At 42.3% G+C, this 25,794-nt stretch overlaps 1 protein-coding gene across 3 annotated transcripts in view; it reads left to right on the top strand.

The window, feature by feature from the left end:
* AK9 (adenylate kinase 9) overlaps positions 1-25,794 on the top strand; it is a 175,308-nt gene that overhangs the window by 108,951 nt on the left and 40,563 nt on the right. For 2 of the 3 annotated variants that reach the window (XM_014573695.4, XM_025184734.3), the window contains exons 26-30: positions 66-362; positions 11,881-12,005; positions 19,210-19,429; positions 23,132-23,194; positions 24,883-25,086. In XM_014573695.4, the coding sequence (XP_014429181.3) occupies positions 66-362; positions 11,881-12,005; positions 19,210-19,429; positions 23,132-23,194; positions 24,883-25,086 (909 nt within the window). The remainder of the gene's footprint in view (positions 1-65; positions 363-11,880; positions 12,006-19,209; positions 19,430-23,131; positions 23,195-24,882; positions 25,087-25,794) is intronic. The other variant, XM_075923971.2, reaches the window with a different exon arrangement.

Here is a 25,794-nt window from a genome sequence, read left to right as displayed (position 1 = left end):
ACTGTAACTTAAGTGCACCCTAAAACAAAAATTGTTATAAAAGTATTGTTAATTCTTTCCGACAGGCTCCTCCATTAAGAGTATGCCTGCTGGGTGCACATGGAGCAGGTAAAACTATCTGTGGCCGATGGCTAGCTGACAAATTAGGAATTTTCCATATTCAGTTTGAAGAACATCTACAGGAAATAATCATGTCCAAAACTGAAAAGAGAGTTGGACTTGAATTTGATGAGGAACCTGAGGAAGACCAGATTGACATGGAAGCTCTCTTTCAGGAACTGGGAGACTCCTCTCAGACCAATACAGAAACAGAAACTGAAAGCGAAAGTGTACATGAAAATGAAAGTAACAAAAATAAAGAGGTAATAATAGTAAGCAGTAGTATCATATTTTTAAAGACTAGATACTCAGTATTGCCAACTTCAAGCCCTACCATCCATTCCCTATTACTGTCTTGACTTCCTCCCCTCCTAATTTATTTCCTTTGACAAAAGAAGGCTGGGTGATAAATAGTTTGAAAAACCGTTGATCTATTTAATGCATCATCATTCACGCTTACACAGAGAACTTACTACTTTTTAGGGTTCATGAGTTACAGATGTACATAGTAAAGAACTTTACGTCAACTTCTGCTTTCTGAATTTAATTGAACAGGGTGAAGCAGAATGCATCACCGAAGAGGGTTTTAGACAAAAATGTTCCCTTACCCTTCTCTTCTCCCTCAGCTGTCTGAGAGACTCAGGTCTCTGGGGGGAGGGAGGAAAATGATGGACAGTGACCTGTCTACCTTGACCCTGGACTTCTGCTGTTAAAAAGCTCTCTTTAGGCTCAGAGAAACTGGCTGTTTTCTGACCACTTGCCTCCTAGCCCCTGAGGGAAGCCTGCTCCAGCATGGATCAGTCTCACTGAAAAGAGAAGAGGTAGTGGACAACTTTACTGAGAGCAGTGTCACTTGCACATGCAGAAAGGCTGTAGAGAAATAGGAGCCACCTTGCTGCCTTCAGTCCTACTGACAGTAATAGAAGTGTTTGCCATTTTGAATAAGGGAAAATGCATGATTTCTCACTGTGTTATATAAAAACTGCCATTTTGGGTCAGCTCAGTGATCGTTTTAGTCAATGGCCAGTTACAAAGCTTCACGGAGGAATCATGGAGGAATGTACAGAAGAGGGCAATTTTGTCTTCTCTTTCCACTTTATATTAGTCAGAGGTTTAGGTTGGATGAGGTTCAATCCCAAACCATCTTGGCTAATAGCTATTGAACTTATCTAGATGAACTTATCTAGTTCTTTTTTAAACCCAGTTATAATGTTGGCCATCACAATATCCCACAGCAATGAATTCCACAGATTAGTTGTGTGTTGTGTGAAAAAGTATTTCCTTCTATTTGTAGTAAACCTGTTTTCATTAGACAGGTTAAAAACAAAAACAAATTCGATGACTGTAGCCCTCTCGCGCCGTTCCAAGTGGTTACATAGTGGCATGCAGCCAGCCACCTTCCCTCCACCTCCTACCCCAGTGCCTTTTCTACTGCCTTTGGCTTCAGTTGAAACAGTCAGGAGCACCCTCTCTTTCCTCAGATAAGCCTTACAGAAGATAGTTTATAGTACAATCATAGAGCTGGAAGAGACCTCACGAGGACATCAGGTCCAGCCTACTGCCCACAGTAGGACCAATCCCAACTAAATCAACCTAGCCAGGGCTTTGTCTAGCTGAGACTTAAAAACCTCTAGTGATGGAGATTCCACCACCTCCCTAAGTAACCCATTCCAGGACTTCATCACCCTCCTAGTAAAATAGTTTTTCCTAATATCCAAGAGATCTCCCCATTGTAACTTGAGACCATTGCTCCTTTTTCTGCCATCCGTCACTACTGTGAACAGCCTCTCTCCATCCCCTTTGGAAACTCCCTTCAGGAAGTTGAAGGCTACTATCAAATCCCCCTTCACTCTTCTCTTCTGCAAACTAAACAAACCTAAATCTCTCGGTCTCTCCTCATAGGTCATGCTCTCCAGCCCCCTAATCATTTTGGTCATCCTCCGCTCGACCCACTCCAATGCTTCCACATCCTTTCTATAGTGGGGGGCCCAGAACTGGAATAATCACTTCTCTAGATCTGCTAATCCAACCTAATATGCCATTAGCCTTCTTGGCTACAAGGGCACACTGTTGACTCATATCTAGCTTCTCATCCACTGTAATCCCCAGGTCCTTTTCTGCAGAACTGTTATTTAGCTATTTTGTCCCCAGCCTGTAACAATGCTTGGGATTCTTCCGCCCCAAGTGCAGGACTCTGTACTTGTCCTTGTTGAACCTCATCAGATTTCTTTTGACCCAATCCTCTAATCTGTCTAGGTCACTGTGGACCCTATCCCTGCCCTTCAGCATATCTAACACTTATCTTAGTGTCATCTGCAAACTTGCCAAAGGTGCAATCCCTCCCCTCATCCAGGTCATTAATAAAGATGTTGAACAAAACCGGCCCTAGAACCGATCCTTGGGGCACTCTGCTAGAAATCAACCACCAGCCTGACATCGAGCCATTGGACCCGACATTCCAGCCAGCTTTCTATCCATTTTACAGTCCATTTATCCAATCCATACTCCCTTAACATTCTGGCAAGAATATTGTAGGAGATCGTATCAAGGTATATCACATCCACTGACTTTCCCATATCCACAGAGCCATTTACTTCATCATAGAAGCTAATCAGATTGATCAGGCATGACTTGCCCTTCATGAATCCATGTTGACTATTCCTGATCACTTTCCCCTCTTCCAAGTGCTTCAAAATGGATTCTTTGAGGATCCCCTCCATGATTTTTCCAGGGACTGAGATAAGACTGGCTGGTCAGTAGTTTCCTTGATTGTCCTTCTTTCCTTTTTTAAAGATGGGCACTACATTTGCCTTTTTCCAGTCATCTGGGATCTCTCCCGATCTCCACAAGTTTTCAAAAATAATGGCCAAAGGCTATGCAGTAACAGTGCTAGTGCTAGTGTTCACTTAATTGTAGTTAGTTTCCTCTCCCCTTGCCTTACTCAATAGTGTTTAACATAAAAAATCCTTTATTTTCCATGTCTACCCCTGCCTCTCTGGCAGGCATACAGCCTTGGCCTCAAACAGGATTTACGCTTGTTTAATTCTCTGAAACTACACTGTGGAGCTATTTCAGGATACCTCTGGTTCCCCAAAATAGCTATTCTGCATCTTAAAAGCAAGCCTGTTATATCAAAATATAACAGGCTCGCTATTCCGACGTCCCTGTAAACCTCATTGTACGAGGGATAAGGGATGTTTCAGAATAGCACTTTATTTCAAAATGTGGCGGTGTGTAGACTTATTTCATAGCTTATTGCATAGCTTATTTCGAGGTAAGGGTGCTGTGTAGAAGCATCCTGAGAGACATACTTTCTCAGGCATGTCTGGCTCACCTGACTTTGAACATTACCTGACTTGCAGACTCATCATACCAGTCTCTGACAGTCATGATGTAAGTCCATTAATTCAGTAAGATACACATTACTCAAAACTACCCACATTGCAGAAAACTGACAGCTAAGATAAGAAAAACCAGGCTTTTCCAAATTAAGCTCCTCATGATGGAAAAATCCCTCAAGCCAGCCTCTGACCCTAAGGCTAGGTCACCTCCTGGCCAATGGTCGCCAACAGCAGCCTCTGACGGGGGCTTTGCTCTAAGAAGTGTATTTCTAGAAAGGCTATGAAAAAGTGGTTGCAGACTCCTCACATCAAGAATTACTAAAAGAAGTCCATCTCCAACTGAAAAATCTGCCCCTTTCTGATAACACTGGGAGTGCTGACCTGTGAAGCACCAGGAATGTCATATATCGAGAGTTCCCGAAGAGCTAAAGAGCTACAGCAGGCAGGCTGAAATGGAGTTTCACACAGCAAAGTGAAACCTTCTATGTCAGCACCCATGGAGCCAAAGAACATCTTGGCAATGAGCAGTACAATGGTGCCACCTGCTGTACTTATGCCAAACATTTCTATTGCTGAGTCTCAGGGTTCTGAAGAATTTCTTGAGGTTTTAAGACCTGGTGGTGGTCTCAATGCCTGAATCTCTTCTACTCGGCACTGAGGGTACCACATCAAGATCAGTCCCAAGACAGCTGACTACTCCCTGCATTTCAGCCCTCCATCTGCAATGATGAGGAAGAAGAGCATCATGTAGTAATGTATACTTTTTGCTATTGTTCACACAAGTCAGGACCGACTCATCACCAACCACCTGCTGATATATGAGGATAGTATAGTCACCTTGGGCACCACCTCTGCATACCATTCCCGTCTAGCCAGTCATACTGGGATCCATGAACAATGTCTAGGGTGCAAAACTGCAAGCCCCTGAGACCACCTAGGTCCAGATCAGCCCAGTCCCCTTCACCAACTCTCCCAACACTCTCAGAAACACAGGAGGAAGACAACTGAGGAACCTGAGGGCACAGCTGAACATTACATTTCACCATTTACTCACCTCTTCATCTTTGGTCAAAACCATAATGCCACCTCCCCCCCCACTACTGGGGTATCCTTTCAGGGTCTCTTCAAAAGGGCAGCTGAATCCCTTGACATTTCACTAGAACAGCTACTAGAAGTTCAACTTTGGTTCATAGGCATACTCCAAGCATCCTCATTGGCAAAGATGGTTCTGCCAATTAATCTTCTTTACCCCCAATCAATCTAATTTCAGTGGTGAGGAACAGCATTCAGGCAACTGTCGGAATGTGTTTACAAATCTTGGAGCACAAGTTGGTAAAAATGTTTGTTGTCAAGCATGCCAAATTCCACATGAGATGCTTGGAGGCCTGGCTTCAAACAACGCAGGACCAGGTAGGCAGGCAGAGCTTCAGAGTCTCAATGTGTGGATGAGGTGATGGTGTAGAGACGAGGGGTTTAGATTCATTAGGAACTGGGAAAACTTTTGGGATGGGGGAGCCTATACAGGAGGGATGGCTCTACAAAAATCAAAATGGAACCAGGCTGCTGGCACTTAACATTAAAAGGGTTGTAGAGTATTTTTTAAACTAAGGGCTGGGGGAAAACCGACGGGTGTTCTTCTCTGAGTAGTATACCCATGGGTGCTCCTCTGTTGGTGTCAGGTCATCCTGGCACCACAGATTGGAGTTTTCATTAGCAGCAGTTGGCTGGACCACACATGCGTGGCACATGTTTCGCGCCATTCATACCCTTTTGATCTCTCGCGCAGTCCAGCTCCCTCCAGTTCCTTCTACGCTGCGCCAGGTCACAGACGGAGCGAGACATATCTCCTCAACAACTCTAGTCAGAGAAGAAATCTGTTTTTAGTATTAATTTTTGTTCATAGTTCAGTCTGTTTTTCAATTGTTAGTCATAGTTATAGTTATAGTTAGTCCATTTTAAAAAAAACGAGTTTTTTGTGTTAGATGCTTTTCAGTTAAAAAAAAGGAAAGGGAACACAAGATAAAAAAAAGGCAGAGAGTGCTTATCTTTTTAAGAAACACCATGGCGACAGACCCTTTTATCATGCTGGGCTCACTGGGATTTAAGAAGTGCGCCACATATCAGGAGCCTGTGCCAGTCTCCGATGGCCACACAGATTTTATAAAATGTTTGGGCAAATCTCATGTGTCTCAAAAATGCATTCATTGTGCAAAACTCACAGTGAGGCACAGTGGAAAGAGAGATGAGGCTCAGGATGTTTTTATTCGCTGGATCAGCTTTCAGAACCAGACTCTTATAAGCCGAGAAAGGAAAAACGGAGAGCTTCCTCTCCTCCTGTGGCTCCCACCCACAAAAGAGCTTTGTCAGCCCGTTCCCTGCCACTGGCCCCAACAAGCAGAATAAGTGTTCGGGAGAAACTGGGAACATTGGGTGCCACGAAACTGTGGCTTCAAATGGCCTCAGAACCAAAAAATCAGCACTGAGCATTTACAATGCCAACAATTGCAGCACCAGCCCGAAGTTTGGCACCACCAACCTTGGCACCATGATCTGCAGCACTGCTATCCGCAGCACCCAGACCAACGGTGCTGCATGTAGCAACCCCACCGGCACCGGCTCAACTGGTACTGTCTTCAGCACCGATGCAACCAATGCAGACACAGGCACCAGAACCGGAAGAAGACACAGAATGCCCAAATGAAGCTGTTAGCCCCTCAGCACCGAAGAAGGTGACTCACAAATCACAAAGAACATGTGATGTCAATCTGGAACCACTTGCATTTTCACCGACTCCATCATCACCGTTGCCTTCGCTCCAGTCGTTTGTGAGGCAAACTTCCATTGTCAAGACTTTAGGAAGGCTTTTGATACGGTCTCCCACAATATTCTTGCCAGCAAGTTAAGGGAATGTGGATTGGATAAATGGACGGTAAGGTGGTGAGGCCACATCTGGAGTATTGTGTCCAGTTCTGGGCCCCCCACTACAAAAAGGATGTGGACACATTGGTGAGGGTCCAGCGGAGGGCAACCAAAAAGATTAGGGGGCTGGAGCATATGACCTATGAGGAAAGTCTGAGGGAGTTGGGTTTGTTCAGTCTGCAGAAGCGAAGAGTGAGGGGGAATTTGATAGCAGCCTTCAACTTCCTGAAGGGAGGTTCCAAAGAGGATGGAGAAAGGTTGTTCTCAGTAGTAACATATGGCAGAACAAGGAGCAATGGTCTCACGTTGTGGAGGGAGAGGTCCAGGTTGGATATTAGGAAAAACTATTTCACTAGGAGGGTAGTGAAGCACTGGAATGGGTTACCTAGGGAAGTAGTGGAGTCTCCATCCCTAGAGGTGTTTAAGTCTCAGCTTGACAAGGGCTTGGCTGGGTTGATTTATTTGGGATTGGTCCTGCCTAGAGCAGGGGGCTGGACTTAATGACCTTTGTGACAGGGTCAGGCCAGGGAGCTGCTGCAGAGAGGCGAAAAGGCAGCCCAAAAGGGAAAAACTCCTGTTAGAAAAGCAGAGAACTGCAGCACAATTAGGTGCAGCTGGGAGGGAGCTGGCTCAGGCAAATTGGGGCCAGCTGACTTCTCTGCTGACTCTCTGAGGGCCTTTAAAAGCCTCATCAGTTGGAGGCTAGGGAGAGGAGTGAGAGGACGAAAGGAAGGTGGTGGAGAGGCAGAGAGGAAGAAAAGGAGAGAACAAGTTGGACCAGCATTAGGTAAAGGCAGCAGGGGAGGGAGCCTGTGGGCCCCTGGCTTGGGCTCCCTACCACTGAGACCTGCTGCAAAACCCCAGTAGTGGCTTGGAGAAGAGGGGCCCTTGCCACACGTGGTGCCAATTCCAGTATTGCCCTCTGGTGCTTCCGGGGTAGGACTGGGAGCTGTATTGTCTCAAATGGTGGGAGAAGAGGAGCACCCAATCCTGTACCTCAGCAGGAAGCTTCTGCCGAGGGAACAAAATTATGTCGTGGTAGAAAGAGAATGTCTTGCAGTAAAGTGGGCCATGGAAAGCCTTCGCTACTACCTTCTCGGGCGGAAGTTTACCCTGGTCACCGATCATGCGCCTCTGCAGTGGATGCACCGAAACAAGGACAGAAATGCGAGGGTTACCCGATGGTTCCTGTCCCTGCAGCCCTTCCACTTCCGTGTGCAACACAGATCAGGGACCCAGCATGGGAATGCAGACGGGTTGTCAAGGGTGCATTGTTGTCCGACCCAAGTAACCCAACCCCATGGGGTTGAGCATAGGGGGGGGGATGTGTGACAGGGTCAGGCCAGGGAGCTGCTGCAGAGAGGCGAAAAGGCAGCCCAAAAGGGAAAAACTCCTGTTAGAAAAGCAGAGAACTGCAGCACAATTAGGTGCAGCTGGGAGGGAGCTGGCTCAGGCAAATTGGGGCCAGCTGACTTCTCTGCTGACTCTCTGAGGGCCTTTAAAAGCCTCATCAGTTGGAGGCTAGGGAGAGGAGTGAGAGGACGAAAGGAAGGTGGTGGAGAGGCAGAGAGGAAGAAAAGGAGAGAACAAGTTGGACCAGCATTAGGTAAAGGCAGCAGGGGAGGGAGCCTGTGGGCCCCTGGCTTGGGCTCCCTACCACTGCGACCCGCTGCAAAACCCCAGTAGTGGCTTGGAGAAGAGGGGCCCTTGCCACACCTTCTAAGGTCTCTTCCAGCTCTATGGTCCTATGGTTCTATGATTCTATGACATGACAGACATTACAGACCGGTTTCCAACATCTCACCTGTACCACAACAACTGTACAGTTCTCTGTCACCTCTCCCATCCTCAAGGGGATCTTTCAGCTCACTAACTCTCCAGTAGTGATAGAAATGTAGCCGTGTTAGTCTGGTGTAGCTGAAACAAAATACAGGACTATGTAGCACTTTAAAGACTAACAAGATGGTTTATTAGATGATGAGCTTTCATGGGCCAGACCCACTTCCTCAGATCAAATAGTGGAAGAAAATAGTCACAGCCTTATATACCAAAGGATACAATTTAAAAAAATGAACATATATGAAAAGGACAAATCACATTTCAGAACAGAAGGGGGATGCGGGGGGGGGGGGGAAGGAAGGTGAATGCCTGTGAGTTAATGATATTAGAGGTGGGGAAGGGTAGATACTTTTGTCTGCAGACAAAAGTAGAAGACCTCTCTTTTGATAAAGAAAAATTATTTTCTGGGAAGACAGACGAGATCTTTCATTCTAGTAAGGACCTGAGAACTACCCTTCATACATGGGTATGTAAACCCCACTGTACCAACATATACGGTATGTATCATATCAAAGGCATCAAGATTTTTCATACCCAAGATATCAACAACGGGGGTTTGACCAATCTAGGTCAAGACAACGACCACAGAAGAGATGACCTCAGAACAGCCATAACCCAAACCAGCAGACAAATAAATAGTATGTTTGATTTCCAGGTCGAGGGCATGCAGGACCTCCTTTTGCTGGGTCACCACAATCAGTCTATCCCAATCTTTCACCATCGGCTGAGACCATTTTATCGTCGCTGGGCTGCCATCACATCAGATCGTTGGGTCTTAGAGATTGATTGTATCATTAGGCTACACCATCCCGTTTGTAGCGCTACCCCCCACCTCCTCACCATCCCTGTCCCACTTCAGGGACCCTTCTCACAAGGATCTATTGAAATAAGAGGTCCACTGTCTCTTAGACTTCAGAGCAATAGAGACGGTGCCGGAAGAGTTCAAAGGCAGAGGCTTCTATTCCTACTACTTTTTCACAACGAAAAAGACAGGTGGCTGGAGACCTATCCTAGACCTTTGCAGATTGAACCAATATCTTAGGAAACAATGATTCACAATGGTGACCCTAGCCTCCATTATCCTAGCATTAGAACAGGGGGACTGGTTCACAGCCCTTGACCTGCAAGACTCCTACTTTCATATTACCATACATCCAGCGCATAGGCGATTTCTACTTTTTGTGGTTGGATTGGACCACTATGAGTATCATGTCCTGCCCTTTGGCCTGTCATCGGCACCCAGGGTATTTTCAAAGACACTTGCTGGTGTCGCAGCATACTTGCATCGGCAGCAGATTATGATTTTTCCTTATCTAGACGACTGTCTAATAAAAGGACTAACCAGTTTGAATACTCTCCGTATGATAGCCGTAACCAGATAGACGTTCGACCTCTTAGGTCTCATTCTCAGCAAACAGAAATCAACAGTTCTACCTACACAAATCCTAGAGTTCATTGGAGCCCATCTAAACTCCACCATGGCAGGAGTGTACCTACCATCACAACAATTTCAAGCAATCCAAGACTTGGTATTTACACTTACAAACAGCCCCAGAACATCAATACTTACCTGTCTCAAACTCATGGATCATATGGCAGCTACAACTTACATGGTTGCTCATGCGAGGTTCCACTTTCGCTGCCTTCAACCCAGGCTTGCTTCCATTTACACCCACCGGAAGCACAGGCAAGTGTCTCTACCTACCGACGTCCTAGAGTCTCTGAAGTGGTGGACCAAACCAAACAACTTACTTGCAGGAGTTCCATTTCATTGGGATCAACCTACCACAGAGATCACTTGTCTCCCTCAAAGGATGGGGAGCTCATATGGAGGCATATCCGTCCAAGGTCTATGGACAACCAGGGAGTCTACCTTACACATCAACATATTGGAACTCAGAGCAGTTGCAAATGCATGGAGGCATTTTCTGCTGCACGTCCAAGGAACCACAGTGAGGGTACTTACCAACTATGTATTAACAATGTACTATATAAATCGACATGGGGATGCACACTCTCATTCCCTGTGCCCCAAGGCCATTCGAATATGGAATTGGTGCATCCACAATGTGGTCACCCTGACAGCTTCCGATTTACCTGGGATCAACAATGTTTTCGCCGATTCACTCAGCAGACCCTTTGCCCTAGACCACGAGTGGGAACTTCATTGATGCATCCTCCAGCATATTTTCAATCACTGGGGTCATCCACAGATAGACCTATTCATCTCCTACAAGAATACAAAATGCCAACAATATTGTTCCAGGGCCAGCATAGGTCACGGATCTCTAGGGGACGCATTTCCCCTCCATTGGAAAGGCCCCCTTTTATACGCCTTTCCTCCCACTCCACTCATTGCCAGAGTTCTCGAGAAAATCATCAGAGACAGTGCGACAGTGATTCTCTTAGCCCCTTTTTGGGCATGACAAACATGGTTCCCCTATCTGTATCACATGTCTCCTCAACCACCTTATTGCCTCCCCACACATCCCGATCTCTTAACCCAGAACAATGGGACTTTAATCCACCCTCAACCTCATACACTACAGTTGACAGCCTAGCTCGTTGTTGGTTCCAGGAAAGTGAACTTCATTGTTCGACCAAAGAGAGAGATGTGCATTTGCATATCAGGAAACAATCTACTCGATCCACTTATCTTCAGAAGTGGCACAGGTTTCAGGTGCGCTGGAAAACAATTGGATCCATGCACGGTGCCTTTACATGTCATTTTGGATTATATCCTGCAACTGAAAGAAACAGGATTAGCCCTAGAATCTTTGAAAGTACACCTAGCAGCGATCACTGCATTCCACAGCTCAATTGACATATGACCCCACCCTTACTTCTGAACTGCTTCTGGAGGCAGCACTTCCTTCAAAGCTGGATGACAGGCAAGCACCTGCCATTCTCCATTTTGCCTTCAGACCTGGGCATTCTCCATTTTGCCTTCAGACAAGTACATCAAGATATGTACTTGTGTGACAAAAGTGGGGGCTGAGAGACATATACAACTACAGACTCAAAGAAGAGAGATGAAATCAAATAAATTGGAGAATCACTGCTCTCTACTATCTCTGAATTGCCTTGGAACAGCGGGCACAGGTATATCAGAGCTAGTTATGCTCTGGTGATCCCCAGTGGCTTGAATGGATCCTTGGGACTGTAGAATAGGGCACAATTTATAGTAACTCAAGTTGCTGTAAACTGGGGGAAGTATAAAGCAATTAGAGCCATCTTTGCCTCAGCTTTTCAGGTCTCTCAATGGAGCAAAGCTTTGTCAGGCCAAGCATCTAGTGCACTGTCTTCATACCCCTCCCATTTTCCATAAATTAACTAAACTTCAGTTTTTAATTAGAGCTGGTAGAAAAATTAGAAGAAAAATCATGAAAAATGTATCACTTGTATTTGTGATGTTTCAAAGTGTTTTAACTATCTATATAGGTGATTAAAAACAGCAAAACATTTTCATTACAGTTTTCACCAAAAACATCCTGTTTTAAATTTTGTTTATGTTTAATACAACAAAATGTAATGAACTTGATTGCTTTATTGCTGCTGAACCAAATTGAATAAAAGCTGTACCTGAAATACATTATCTAATCCTCTAGTTCAGTCAAAGACCAATGTCATTATCAAGCAACATTTGGATATTAATTTTTCATGGTCTTTTCGGACTTTCTAGGTGAAGGAAGTGGAGTTAACTGAAGAGGAAGAAATAATCAAAGCAAACATAATAGATAATGAAGCACTAACACCAGAAGTTCTCGATAACATTGTTCCTGAGTGGTGGACAAAAGAGCCAATCCGGTAACTATTATTAATGTCAAATTATGTATCTTTTTGTTATTCTTTTTAAAAAGTTCAGTGTTTATAATAATAAATCCACAAACTGTGGATAAGTATGAATAACATGCAATAAATAATCCATTGGTTCTGTAGTATCCAGAATAGTTCAGGTCTTTAACAGGGTTAAAAAAAAGGTAGATAAATTTATGGAGGATAGGTCCATCAATAGCTATTAGATAGGATGGGCAGGATTAGTATTCTTAGCCTCTGTTTTTTAAATTGGGGAATGGGGAACAGAGGATGGATCACTTGGGGCTTGTCTACATACAAAGAGCATCAAAGCTGACACATTTGATCTTCTGAAGTTCGAATTAGCAGGCTTAGTGAAGACATGCTAATTCAAACTGAGAGGGTACTCCTATTGGTGCCGGTAGTCCTGCTCCTACAAGAAGTAAGGGAAGTCGATGAGAGAGTGTGCTCCTGGGAGTCAACCTCCCACTTTGTGGATGATGCCAAAATGCAATTTAAGATACTTCTAGTTGCATATCTTAAGTTGACTTCTTTAGTGCAGACCATGCCATGGTGATTACCTATCCTGTTCATTCCCTCTGGGGCAGCTAGCATTGGCCACTGTCAGAAGACAGGATACCGGGTTATATCAGGCGTAGGCAATAATTTTTGTACGGGGCCACTTAACCAATTTTGGTAGTGGTTGTGGGCTGGCCCTGAAAGGGGCAGAACCTTAGGTGGGAGGGACAGGGCCTTGGGCAGAAGGCATGTGCCCCAATGAGGGGAGAGACTTCGCTCACTCCCCTGTAGGGCAGGGGAGCGCACCAGGTCTCTAACCCCTACCTCACTCTGCTAGGGGTGCACAGCATCCAGAGGGAACCACCAGCCATTTTGAACAGCTGGCAATTCCCTCTGGCACCACGTGCTCTTGGCAGGGGAAGGAGACTTTCTGTGCTCGCCCCGCCCCCAGGCCAATCGGAGCCTGGGAAGCATGCAAAATCTCCACCCTCACCCAGCTGGGTGTGCAACGCCAAGAGGGAACCACCATCTGTTTTGAACAGCTGGAAGTTCCCTCTGGTGCTGCGCACCCCTGGCAGGGGTAGGAGACTTTGCACACTCCCCTGCCCCCAGTCTTTATTGGCCTGGGGGTGGAGGCGCAGCTGTGGGAGCCAGGGGCTAGATCAAATGTCTTGGTGGGCTGGATCCAGCACGCCAGCCGTATCTTGCCCACCCCTGGGCTAGATGGACCTTTGATCTGATCCAGCATGGACATTTTTATTTTCTTTTTGTATCTTGCAGTATCAGCACAAGTCTATACATCTAAGAATAAAGGATATTCACTTTAGTAGTTGAGAAATAAAGTGTCAAATGATCCCAAAACATCTCAGTTTTCAGAGAAGATAAGTAGGATTCAGTGAGAACATATTGGTGCTAATTTTAACCTGCCCATTGTTTCTAGAAGGCTAAAATGGACAGAAGGAAAGGAAGTGATAAACAGTATTCAAATGAGATATAAAAATTCCTATTGGAGAAAGAATGATTAGATAACATATTTCATAAAGCAGTGGATATAGAAGGTAAACATTTATCTCAGAGAGAATTTTCAGACTTGGGTTTGCAACTGACAACTGCTTACATGTAGATAAGCTACTGCATCTGTGCAAGTCACAAGTCCACACACATGCAAGATGTTGCTGGGATATGTCTTAAAAGTTAAACTTAAATTTTAACCAAATATATACCTGTAATTTTTACAGATTACAAATGCCGACAAGATTTTTCTTAGTATATGAAAACAATTACAAAGAGGAGGAAAATGTTCTAAGACTGTTCATAAACAAATGCAGAAAAAATAATTGCGGATTGAAAGGCCTTTTTGTGGAAATGGCCCATCCTGGATCTGTCATGCAACATGATGACCATTGCATATTTAAATAATTAAGGGAAGTTCTCATGTTAGTACCAGAGCAATGCGAGTCCTTTTTAGGCACATGGTTATCTAGCCTCCATTTGGACAAGTCATGTTAAGGTAACATGAAACTCAAAAGCTGTTTGACTCAGCCTTCAGCAGATAGACAACTCAGAATCATTCCTAAACCAAGAAATTTCCCAGTTGATATCAATGGATCTAGATCAGTCCCAGGTGGATCTACTCACATTCAATGAAAATGCAAAGTCAAGTCTTCACCGGGGAAACCAGCTGAAGATAAAAGGAAACAGATGCACTATGTCAAAAATGGCAGAATTGGTTTCTTGGGTATTCCCCCAGTCCCCTTTCCCATTGTTCTGCTAATAGGAACTGTTAGTCAGAAATATGGCTCTAGTGCAAACTTTCTAGTTCACCAAAGAATGTCATGAGGTCTTAAATAAAAAGCCAGAGTCATAGTGACCATTAATATCATTGTGAAATGTATGTGCAGATATTATGTAAGATGGCGTGTGTATGTATAAAAAGGACAGTTGAATGAGGTGAATGTTGGCAAGAAAAGTCTCTGAAATTTCCATTCTTGTCTGAATGAGATGACTTCTTGAAATCCCTAACAGCCCTGTATTTCTATGCTTCTGTCACTTGCTCCATTACCCACAAGGGCAAGATTGTTTTCCATGTTTCAGAATTATTCATAATCAATTAGGGAAGTTAAAACAATTAGCCAGTTAACTGTTTTAACTTAGGACCCACTGCCTGGCCCACCAGTCCCACTGCATCTGGGACTGTTCCATTCCAGTGCGACTGGCTGCTACCAGAGTTAACAGGAAAGGGTCAGTTAACCAGTTAACAGAAGGGATGTTCAGTAGCGATTAATTTGCTAGTCAAGTAGTTGATGGAATTTCATCGACTACGCAACTAGTCAATAAGCACTTCCACGTTCCACCTTTGAAATGTACAAGAGCCCCAGTGGGGGCTCTTGTGCATTTCAAAGCTGGAATGCCGTGTGGAGCCCAGAGCCAGCGTGAAGTCCCGATTACTCTGGGCTCCATGCAGGCGCTTCTGCTTTGAAATGCACAGGAGCCCTCACTGGGGACTCTTAGAATCATAGAATAATAGAACACTAGAACTGGAAGGGACCTCAAGAGATCACTGAGTCCAGTCCCCTGCCCTCATGGCAGGACTCAATACCATTTAGATCATCCCTGATAGATGTCTACCTAATCTGCTCTTAAATATCTCCAGAGATAGAGATTCCACAACCTCCCTAGGCAACTTATTCCAATGTTTAACCACCCTGACAGTTAGGAAGTTTTTCCTTATGTCCAACCTAAACCTCCCTTGCTGCAGTTTAAGCCCATTGCTTCTTGTCCTATCCTCAGAGGCTAAGGAGAACAATTTTTCTCCCTCCTCCTTGTGACACTCTTTTAGATACCTGAAAACAGCTATCATGTCCCCTCTCAGTCTTCTCCTTTCCAAACTAAACAAGTCCAATTCTTTCAATCTTCCTTCCTAGGTCATATTCTCTAGACCTTTAATTATTCTTGTTGCTCTTCTCTGGATCTTCTCGAATTTCTCCATATCTTTCTTGAAATGTGGTGCCCAGAACTGGACACAATACTCTATTTGAGGCCTAATCAGTGCAGCATTCAGTAGAAGAATGACTTTTCATGTCTTGCTCACAACACTCCTGTTCATGCATCCCAAAATCATGTTTGCTTTTTTTGCAAGTGTCACACTTTTGACTCATATTTAGCTTGTGGTCCACTATGACCCCTAGAATCCATTCTGCAGTAATCCTTCCTAGACAGCTACTTCCCATTCTGAATGTGTGTGACTGATTGTTCCTTCCTAAGTGGAGTACTTTGCATTTGTCCTTATTAAATTTAATCCTATTTGCCTCAGACCATTTCTCCAGTTTGTCCGGATCATTTTGAACCATGATCCTATCCTCCAAGCAGTCACAACCGCTCTCAGCTTCGTATCATCTGCAAACTTAATAAGCGTACTCTCTATGCCAATATCTAAATCGTTGATGAAGACATTGAACAGAACTGGTCCCAAAACAGATCCCAGCGGAATCCCACTTGTTATGCTCTTCCAGCAGGATTGTGAACCGTTAATAACTACTCTCTGAGAACGGTTATTCAGCCAGTTATGCACCTACCTTATAGTAGCCCCATCTAAGTTGTATTTGTCTAGTTTATTGATAAGAATATCATGCGAGACCGTATCAAATGCCTTCCTAAAGTCTAGGTATACCACATCTACTGCCTCTCCCTTATCTACAAGACTCGTTATCCTATCAAAGAAAGTGGATTGGTTTCACATGATTTGATCTTTACAAATCCATGCTGGCTGTTACCTATCACCTTATTATCTTCCAGGTGTTTGCAGATGAATTCCTTAATTACTTGCTCCATTTTCTTTTCTGGCACAGAAGTTAAAATGACTGGTCTGTAGTTTCCTCGGTTGTTTTTATTTCCCTTTTTATAGGGAAATATTTGCCCTTTTCCAGTCTTCTGGAATCTCTCCTGTCTTCCATGATTTTTCAAAGATGATAGCTAAAGGCTCAGATACCTCCTCTATCTTGTGCATTTTAAAGCTGGCATGACGCATGGAGCCCGGGGTCACAGAATCATAGAACAGTAGAACTGGAAGTCTTTTACATCCCTAGTTAACAATAATCATACTGGCAAACCTCATGCTTACTGGTATACTTACTTTAAGTAATGATAAATATTCCTTCCCTTTCTAAGGAAAAAAATAATTCTTCTTTCATTTTGCCTAAATCCTCAAAATCATATAAAGAAAGCATGATAGATGCCAAATATAAGGTGAACAGTTAATAAAAGATATTGTTGGAGAAATTATCTGTGATGTTATCTGATTATAATATGACCATATAGGTCATTGTTGCAATCATTGTTATATATTTGCAACAAATCTTGCAAAAATGAGGTTTAATGAGATCTATGAGAAGGTTGATTTGCTGGTTATAATTACGGTGTTTGTATGACATGTCATTAAGTTATGAGCTTTGGCTATGTACTTGTATTTCAGTGTGTTCAGTTCTTAGTAGCACCAGAGAAGCATTTGACCAGCATATTGTGAAAGGACTATTCAAGTTGAATAGACCATCGAGAAGTACTTTACTCACAATGGGCCTTGGGAGACACCAATGCACATCTGATGAGCCTTCCTTATAGCATTCCAACTAGCATTTGGGCAATGGCTTCTACCTGTAAGAATCTGAGTCATATATGGACAGGTGATTTGACCGTGTGCCTGGACACTATCTTATTACTGTGCATTCACTCCACATAGAAGAAACAATTAAAAAGGCTTGGCAATATCTCCATCTTGCCTCTTTCCTGATCCAGCTTCTCTACTGCTCAGACCTCTGGTTTATGGACTTACATCATGAGAGCATGCTAAAAAAGAGACTGAGTGCCTTTCAATGATTTGGAAGTAACTGGACACTTGACCTAAGCTACCAATTTACTCCATCACTGTTTCAAGCCTGAAACCAGAACTTTGCAATTGTTGTATGTATTTGATTCCTTTAACAATTTTAACTCACATCTATCTATCTTTCTTTTTTAATAAATAAATCTTTAATTTTTAGATACTAAAGGATTGGCAACAGCATGATTTCTGGATAAGATCTTATTTGAATATTGATCTGGATGAGTGGCTGATCCTTTGAGACTAGAAGAACCTTTAATTGGAAATACTGGTTTCAATAATCACTCATCCTTATAAACAGTGCTGCTAGTAATGATACAAAATCATAGAAGTGGAGTAATGTGAGGGAATTGCTTTTCTGACTTCTTGTGAGTCAGCTGATTTAGTATACCTTTTAAGTGGAGAGCCACCAGTCTTGGGACGTGACTACCCTTCTTCTCAGTACTTCATCCTGAATTGTACACTCTCAGTGGTATCCAATGATTGTACAGCTGTTTACACTATCAATTCAGAAAAAAACTGGGTCAGCTCCTGGCCCATTCTATAGCCCCTTTGCCATCTCTCTGCCAACACAAGGGATTTTACATCTGCCTTAAATGTGAAGCTGAGGTTTCCCACAGCATGAGGCAATCCTTGGCTGATGTTCTATACTATGTCTGGGCACAGAAGCATATGGGTGCATAGATAAGGAACTTTAGAAAATATCAACCATATTCAGTACTTTCCACAGAGGTATCCTAGGCAAAAAGAGTGCTAACTTTCACAAAGGAAGTCTGTAAACTCTTGTTATCTGTCAACATTTTTTTCAAAAAAGCACTATAGGCTTGACTTAATTCCTCTATAAAATCATCCTTCAATAGGACAGAATCCAAAGGAGGTCCTGAAACAATTTTAATATTATTAATATGAGGGAAGTCTTATTGTTCTATTTATCTTTCCTTCCTTCCATCCTACTTTTGTCCAAATGGCTGACTGGACAAAAAATCGAGTTCCTTTCCAAGTCTGGCCTTTCTGCTATCTGCGTTACTAAAGTGCTTTCTTTGTCTCAAGGCCCAATGTACATGAAATGTTGTTATAGTCAATCTAATAATAAGTACAGAAACACAAAATTCAACTTTGAAAGTACTTATATAGTGTGAGGATGTAAGGGCTATGACCAGGACCTGAAGTTTCATAGAGAAGTCTGAACTAACTCCATTATTTGCAGGAGAGAGTTTTGCTCATCAAAAGAGGTATAGTCTATGTAATGGACAGGGAGAGAAGTAATGACCTGAAAGAAAATCATCAGCTAACAAACTCCATATGACAGACTATACCAAAATAATGATTTGTGTTCCCACTTATAATTCTTCTATAGGGACTAACAAACATTAACTTCAGAGACACCCTAGCAAAATTGAAGATCCTGATATATAAAGCTCTTTAGACTAAGATGCTATCTAGGCTGAAATTATTCTTTAAAAAATGGGCATTTGATTTCTGTAACATTGAAAATGCAGAGGGAAGACAGTGTTTGCTAAATAGGATAACATACAGTAAAATAAAAAGTGAAAAATTGCTCCTAGATTTTCTACTCATTAGGGAACTTTGTAATGTGTGTCAGCAAGATTAATGTGCAACTCTGTGGATTGGAATTCACACCCTCCAGTGCAAATTGCTGTACCATATAGACCGGCCCCAAGAGAGAGAAAAATATATATATTTGTAATTATTGTTTTAATGAAGTGGTTTTTTTCTTTTTGCCATTCACTCATTGAATTGTTTGTGTAGTAAAATATAACTTTTAAGAAGTACATCGTCTTTATCTTTGTTTCCAATCAGATCCACAGGATTTATACTGGATGGTTTCCCTCGTACACTTGAAGAGGCCCAATTCTTATCAGAGCGAGGACTCTGTCCTGATGTAGCAGTTATTATCCAAGTGGAGGAAAGTGATATTTCTGACCGTCTTCTTCCTCCGCGTTTTAAAAAATGGAAGGATAGAAAAAATAAGAAAATGGAAAAGAAGAAGAGGCTGAAAGACATGAAAGAAAAAATAAAAGTGGGTTTTATTCTTTCAGTAACAAACAAATTTTAGAAACAACAGGCAGTCCTTTGGCATCTTAGCAACTAACAACTATATCATGAGCTTTTATGGGTAATACCCCCTTCATCAGATGATTTGGAGTGGAAATTACAAAAATCAGAGTATCTATAACAGCAAAAGCAATTACCTTTCAATTATAAGACTAATGTTAATGAAGCTAGTTGAGTCATGATGGATGTGTCCCATTCATATCTTTTTATGTGTAAATGTGAATATCAAAGGAGGGGGAAATTGCCTTTGTAATGCATTAACTAGTTAATATCTTTATTCAAGCACAAGTTAATAGTGTCGTACTTACAAATGAATTCTAGTTCAGTAGTCTCCCTTTGTAGTTGGGTGATAAAATTCATTTGTAGCAGAATAATTACTTTTAAATCCATTCTTGAATGAATGTCCACGGAGGTTAAAATGTTCCCTAACACGTTTCTGTGTGTTACCATTCCTGATGTCTGATTTGTGTCCATTTATCATTTATCGCAGAGACTGTCTGGTTTGATCCCTATACATGGCGAAAGAGCATTGGTAGCACTTGATGGCATATATCACTTTAGAGGATGTGCAATTGTATGATGTTGTGGCTTATATGAATAGGTCCTGTGATGGTGTCACTTGTATATATATGAGAACAAAGTTGGCAATGGGATTTCTTGCAGAGATAGGTTACTGGATGAGTGTATCTGTGGTGTGTGTGGCTGCTGGTATTTGCTTAATGTTGTGTGTAGGCGAACATTGGCCTGTTTCTCAAAGTCTATTAAAGTGAAGGATTGTTTTCCAGGTAGATTGTCAATTATATGCTTGTGGGGATTAAACTGGGGGCTGTAGGTGATGACCAGTGGTGTTCTTTTATTTTCCTTGTTGGGCCTGTCTTTAAGTAGGTGACTTCTGGGCACTTCTCTGGCTCTGTCAATCTGTTTCGTCAATTCTCCAGGTGGGCATTTAAGTTTCAAGAATCTTAAAGGTCTTGTTGTGTTTGTCTCTGTGGGAGTGGAGTAAATCTATCCTGTTAGTGGGTGAGTTAGTGTCCAGTCCGGGGGTGGAGTTCAGGCCTCTTCTTTTACCTCCCCTTACTCGGGTGTGGTTTGCAGAGGGACTCCAGGCCCTCCCACTCCTCCGGGTCCCAGCCCAGGGACCCTATCCGTACAAGTTCTATGCTAGGAGTTTAGGTTGAACTTAACCACATTTTAGGTCAATTTTCTAAACAATGAGTCCACACCACCAAGCTCATTCCATCGACTTTAAGGACCTTGCATAGTGGTCTTCTGGGTAGTGCAGATGCAGCCCTTTGACAGTAAACCAAGAGGTGTTCCACAGTGCCCCTCTGTGGCCGCTCTGGCCAGGGCTTTCAACTCTGCTGCTCTCCAGGTGCAAGGAAAAGCTCCAGGAAAAAATTAAATTTATTTCCTGTGTGACCAGCATGGCAAGCAGACCTCTCTCACTACAGACATGGCCAAAATGTTCCCCTTCTACTGCCCAGGTAGTGAGGAAGGCAAGGAAAAAGCAGAATAACTGGAATGCTGAACAGATAGAAGCTGAGTCTAAGGAGTGGTGACAGAAGAGACTGGAACTAAGAGCCAGTGTGGGGGAAATTGGGCATGGAGACACAGGGTGGGTGAAAGGGCACATAGAGATTAGGAGCCAAGGGAAATGGCGAGGAGGGTGCCCTGGAGAGGCCATGTACATCAAGGATTCAGGTTTCAGGGTCTGGAAAGGAAAGAAGCATCTGTAACCACTAGAGCACACTTACCTCAGGTCCTACAATTCCTTAATCTCAATAATTCTTTGCTTTCAGCAAATAGCTTTGAATGCCGATGGAAAAATGTGTGCCTTGTCACTTTCTAGTGCCGGGCCCACATAGGAGTAGTAGGTTGTTATCCTCATTAGTTCTCTGTTCAAGTGGCAAGTGTCTGTGTTGTGGTTCTAAAGTTTCTAAGCTTGTTAATAAACTGTGTGGGTCATTGGAATTCCATAGAGTGGAATATTTTTTTCAGGATTTTTTTTAAACCTGGGAAATTACATATACAAAACTTCATTAAAATAATGATAAGGTCACAAAGTCAAACACTCTAAAGTTAGAAAATGCCAGAATTAAGACTGACCATCTTTAATACACAATCACATACTTTTTTTCACCAGTCAGTGCAAAAGGTGGATGGTGTTCAGACACTTAATCAGCATTATGTAGTTAATGAGGCTGTTGACTGCTTCACTTGTTGCAGAAGTTAGAAGCAGGGGTGACTGGTGAAGGGGAGCAGAGGGGCCACTGTCCATGTGATCTCCCAGCCTGGGACAGTCCCCCACTGCCTTGGGCCCTGCCTCTGCATGTTCCTGCTCTGATCTTTCCCTGCCTCTTCCCCACCCTTGCTTCACCACTACCATGCCTCTTTCCCCTCCTCTTAAGCAATGGGATCCAGAAGATTAGCACCCACAGCAGACATCTGCCCCTCCCCGACATGCTCACCAGCAGTGATGGGGAAAGCAGAGCAATGCAGCCTCAGCTCGCTTTGCTCCCCTGACTGTATCAGTCCGCTTCCTGAAGCTGAGGTCCTGCACCTCCTTAAGTGATGTGACCAGAAGACTACAGTGAGCTGAGGACATTGCTCTGATTGTCCTGCCACTGCCGGTGGATGTGGGGGGGCAGACCCGTACTGTGGGAAGCAGATCCCCCACCTGCTAGTCCCCCTGCCAGCATTTGACCAACCCCTGGCCCTTCCTTCCTTCAGCATTTGGGTCATGTGTCCTTTCATGTCCCCTACATGTTGCCTATAGTTGGAAGGTGCTTAGCAAGTGAGACAGGAAAGTTCAGGAAGAGGAAGTATAGTCTTGTAATTTGAGTAATTGAATTACACCATGCTTTTTCCTCATTTTCCTTAACGCTGCCTGGATCTAGGAGGGAGCATTGGGGGAAAAATAGAGTCAGTTTATATGACTAGCATCACAATGGCCTACAACAGATGGTAGTCACAAGAGCAGCTTAGTTCCTGATTAGCTCTTATGGCTCTGGACAGCATTCCCATTACAGACAGTATCTTTGGAGAATTTAGCTTCCAAAACCTTAAAAAGTCACTACCAAGCAAGTACAGACTGAGCAGTAAAAGACACATAAAACACTTAGCTGACCCCTTTACCCAATTTCAGGTCCTTCAAAACATGGAGGCACTAAAGCATTTCAATATGAAGATTGTAAGAATTTTTTCAGTGTGGTTGGATCATCTTTTTTTCCGTAATCTTGTTCTCAGATGTAGCTGAACCATTTTTTGTTATACTTCCCCAAAAATTCAGCACGAGGCAGATCCCCAACATAGGAAATTATAGCCAGAATGGTTATACTTCTTCAAAGTTATAAGCAACTGAAAACTGGGTCTAAAAATGGGAAATGTTGAATAACTTTAACTTTACATGATACTCTCGGCTCCAGCTTATAATAAATACAGAGGGATAAATCCTGAAGTTTATACTCATTTTTACTTATACATGCTTATTTGATGGGAGTTTTGGACAGAGTAAAGAATAACTCATGGAATTCAGGATTTAGTCCCAAGTTGATAGGATTTTTATTCTTATTAGCATGTCATAATAGGTGAAATCCACTCTGATCCTTGGATCCAGGGCATTATAGAAATTCAAAGTATTGTAATTTAGTCTTTTTCTCACTAATAGGAAGAGAAGATTGCCAAAAGAAGGGCAGAACTTTTAGCCGAACAAGCTAAAAAGAAGGAAGAGGTAAGAATAATGTAGTGGAAAGAAATTTAAAAATGTAAATATTTTATTTGGTCTATATTAGGAATATTTATAATGTTTATGACTGTAATAAAACAACAAATAGTCTAGCAGCACCTTAAAGACTAACAAAACATGTAGATGGTATCATGAGCTTTCATGGGTACAACCCACTTCTTCAGATGTACCCACAAAAGCTTATGATACCATCTACATATTTTGTTAGTCTTTAAGGTGCTGCTCGACTATTCATTGTTTTTTCCAGTTACAGACTAACTCACTACCCCTCTGAATCTTATGGCTGTAATATCTGTTATTTAAAAAAACATGCAGTAGCAGTACCATAACTGAAGTTGTCACAAATCTCTATTTTTCACTATAATTTAACCAGATATTTAAGGCATTTTACTGTTGATTGGAAATAAAGCTACATATTAGAGAGAAGGAGTCTTGTAGCACCTTATAGACTAACAGATGTATTGGAGCATAAGCTTTCGTGGGCAAAGACCCACTTTGTCAGATGCATGCATGCCCACGAAAGCTTATGCGCCAATACATCTGTTAGTCTATAAGGTGCTACAAGACTCCTTGTCACTTTTACAGATCCAGACTAACACGGCTACCCTTCTGCTACATATTAGAGACTATTTATAACTGTGTTTTAAATTATTTGTAAATATGAATTCCTATTTAGCAAGGTACTTAAGCACATTCCTATCTTTAAGCACATGAATAGTCCCTATTAACTTCAGATGAGGCACATGATTTAAGTATCTTGTTGAACTGAGGCCATGGTTACTTTGATATATGAAGTTATGGTTTCTGCCCATACTCAACAGTTACAAAATATGATATAGCTGTATTCAAACTCTTTTTCTCCTTTTGGGTATTCTCAAGTATGGTGTCACCTATCAAGTTTGTTTGTAACAAAACCCTATCAAACTGCAATATTAAAAATGCTAGCTACAATGCAGTAGGAAACAATAGTTAAAACATATTTCTTTTATGTTAGCAGATCTGCACTCAGTAACTGCATTGAAGCCTTGGCACAGTGCTGTTCTGTGTTTTCTTCCCAAATATTAATCTCTGGGGGTATGTCTACACTACCCCGCTAGTTCGAACTAGCGGGGTAATGTAGGCATACCGCACTTGCAAATGAAGCCCGGGATTTGAATTTCCCGGGCTTCATTTGCATAAGCGGGGAGCCGCCATTTTTAAATCCCCGCTGGTTCGAAACCCGTGTAGCGCGGCTACACGGGGCTCGAACTAGGTAGTTCGGACTAGGTTCCTATTCCGAACTACCGGTACACCTCGTTCACTGTATATGGTTGAACTAGGAACTTTATTTGAAGATCAATGATTGTAGTTTGATTAACATTTATGCATAGTAATTTGACACATAAACATTAATAATACAATCATAAAACATGAAGCTATCACTGAAAATTAATCTTCAGAAGCAAACTTTTTAAATTCTCTATTCAAGCTGGTATGTTTCAGTGAAATAGTGTACTCTTTCCCTATTATCTCTTCTTATGCTTAGGTAGGCACCTCTGCCTATTTGAAAATTATTTATAAGCTAAAACAGTGGACAAAAAAGGGGAAAAGCATGTGGGAGAGAATGCTTTTATTTTCTTTTATCTGAACTTCTGTACAGTAGTCATGAAACAGAAGAACATTTTCTACATTAGGCTGACGCATATAGGGAAGAAGATGAAGAATATGAAGATGAAGATGAAGAAGAAGATATTGACGCTATTCTTGAAGAAGAGTTCCCAAAAGAGGAAGAGGTAGATGAGGAGGAGGAAGAGCAAGAGGATGATGCTGTTGAACGCATGAAAAATGAAATTGCAGAAAAGTATGAAGCAGATAGTAATAATTTACAAGGATTACAGGTACTTTCTTCACTGCATACTTTGTCAAATAATATGGCATGAGGCAAGAAGTGCTTCCAGTTTTATAGCTCATTTAATTTAGTTGTCAAATTTCAAAGTTATAGTACTTGAGATCTTCATTTCCTTTTTATGAGTCAAATGAATGGAGATCAAACTAAATGATCATAATGGACCCTTCTGGCTGTCAAATCTATTATTAAAATTTCTGAGATCCTCATTCAGCCAAAATTCCTTTTGGGCCAAATCCTTAAGTTCTTGTACATTTTTCACTAAATCTCATTGCAGTCAATTTTTGAAGGGGGAAGGAAGAAAGTGCAAGTGCTCTTTTAAAATCTGCAGCATAATTTCAATTTGATTTCACATTTTATTCATAGATTATTAAAACAGCTTCTGACGTAAATTACATTTTCAAAAAATGTATTTTCTACAAAGGTTAGTATCAGAATATAGCCCCACACCCAGATTGGAGCTTTTGCCCATTACAAAGTTGAGTGTTTCCCTCGCACAGAATTCTTATTCTAAACATAGTAGTAACCATACTGACATCCTTAGACTTCAATTACTTTTTCTTTTTTGCCAACAAATGGATTAAGAATCAGAATAATCTTTTAACACTCCTTGCATTTCAGGAAGGAGTGAGCTGTGGAGAAAGGACATTGTCTTACACCCAATGATACATGCTTCCATTAATTTCTTGAAAGACTGACT

Source organism: Pelodiscus sinensis, chromosome 3 (assembly GCF_052426305.1).
Source record: "Pelodiscus sinensis isolate ZL-2025 chromosome 3, ASM5242630v1, whole genome shotgun sequence".
Lineage (NCBI taxonomy): Eukaryota > Metazoa > Chordata > Testudines > Trionychidae > Pelodiscus > Pelodiscus sinensis.
Note: the sequence above shows the minus strand (reverse complement) of the source record. Positions and strands in the feature narration are given on the sequence as shown.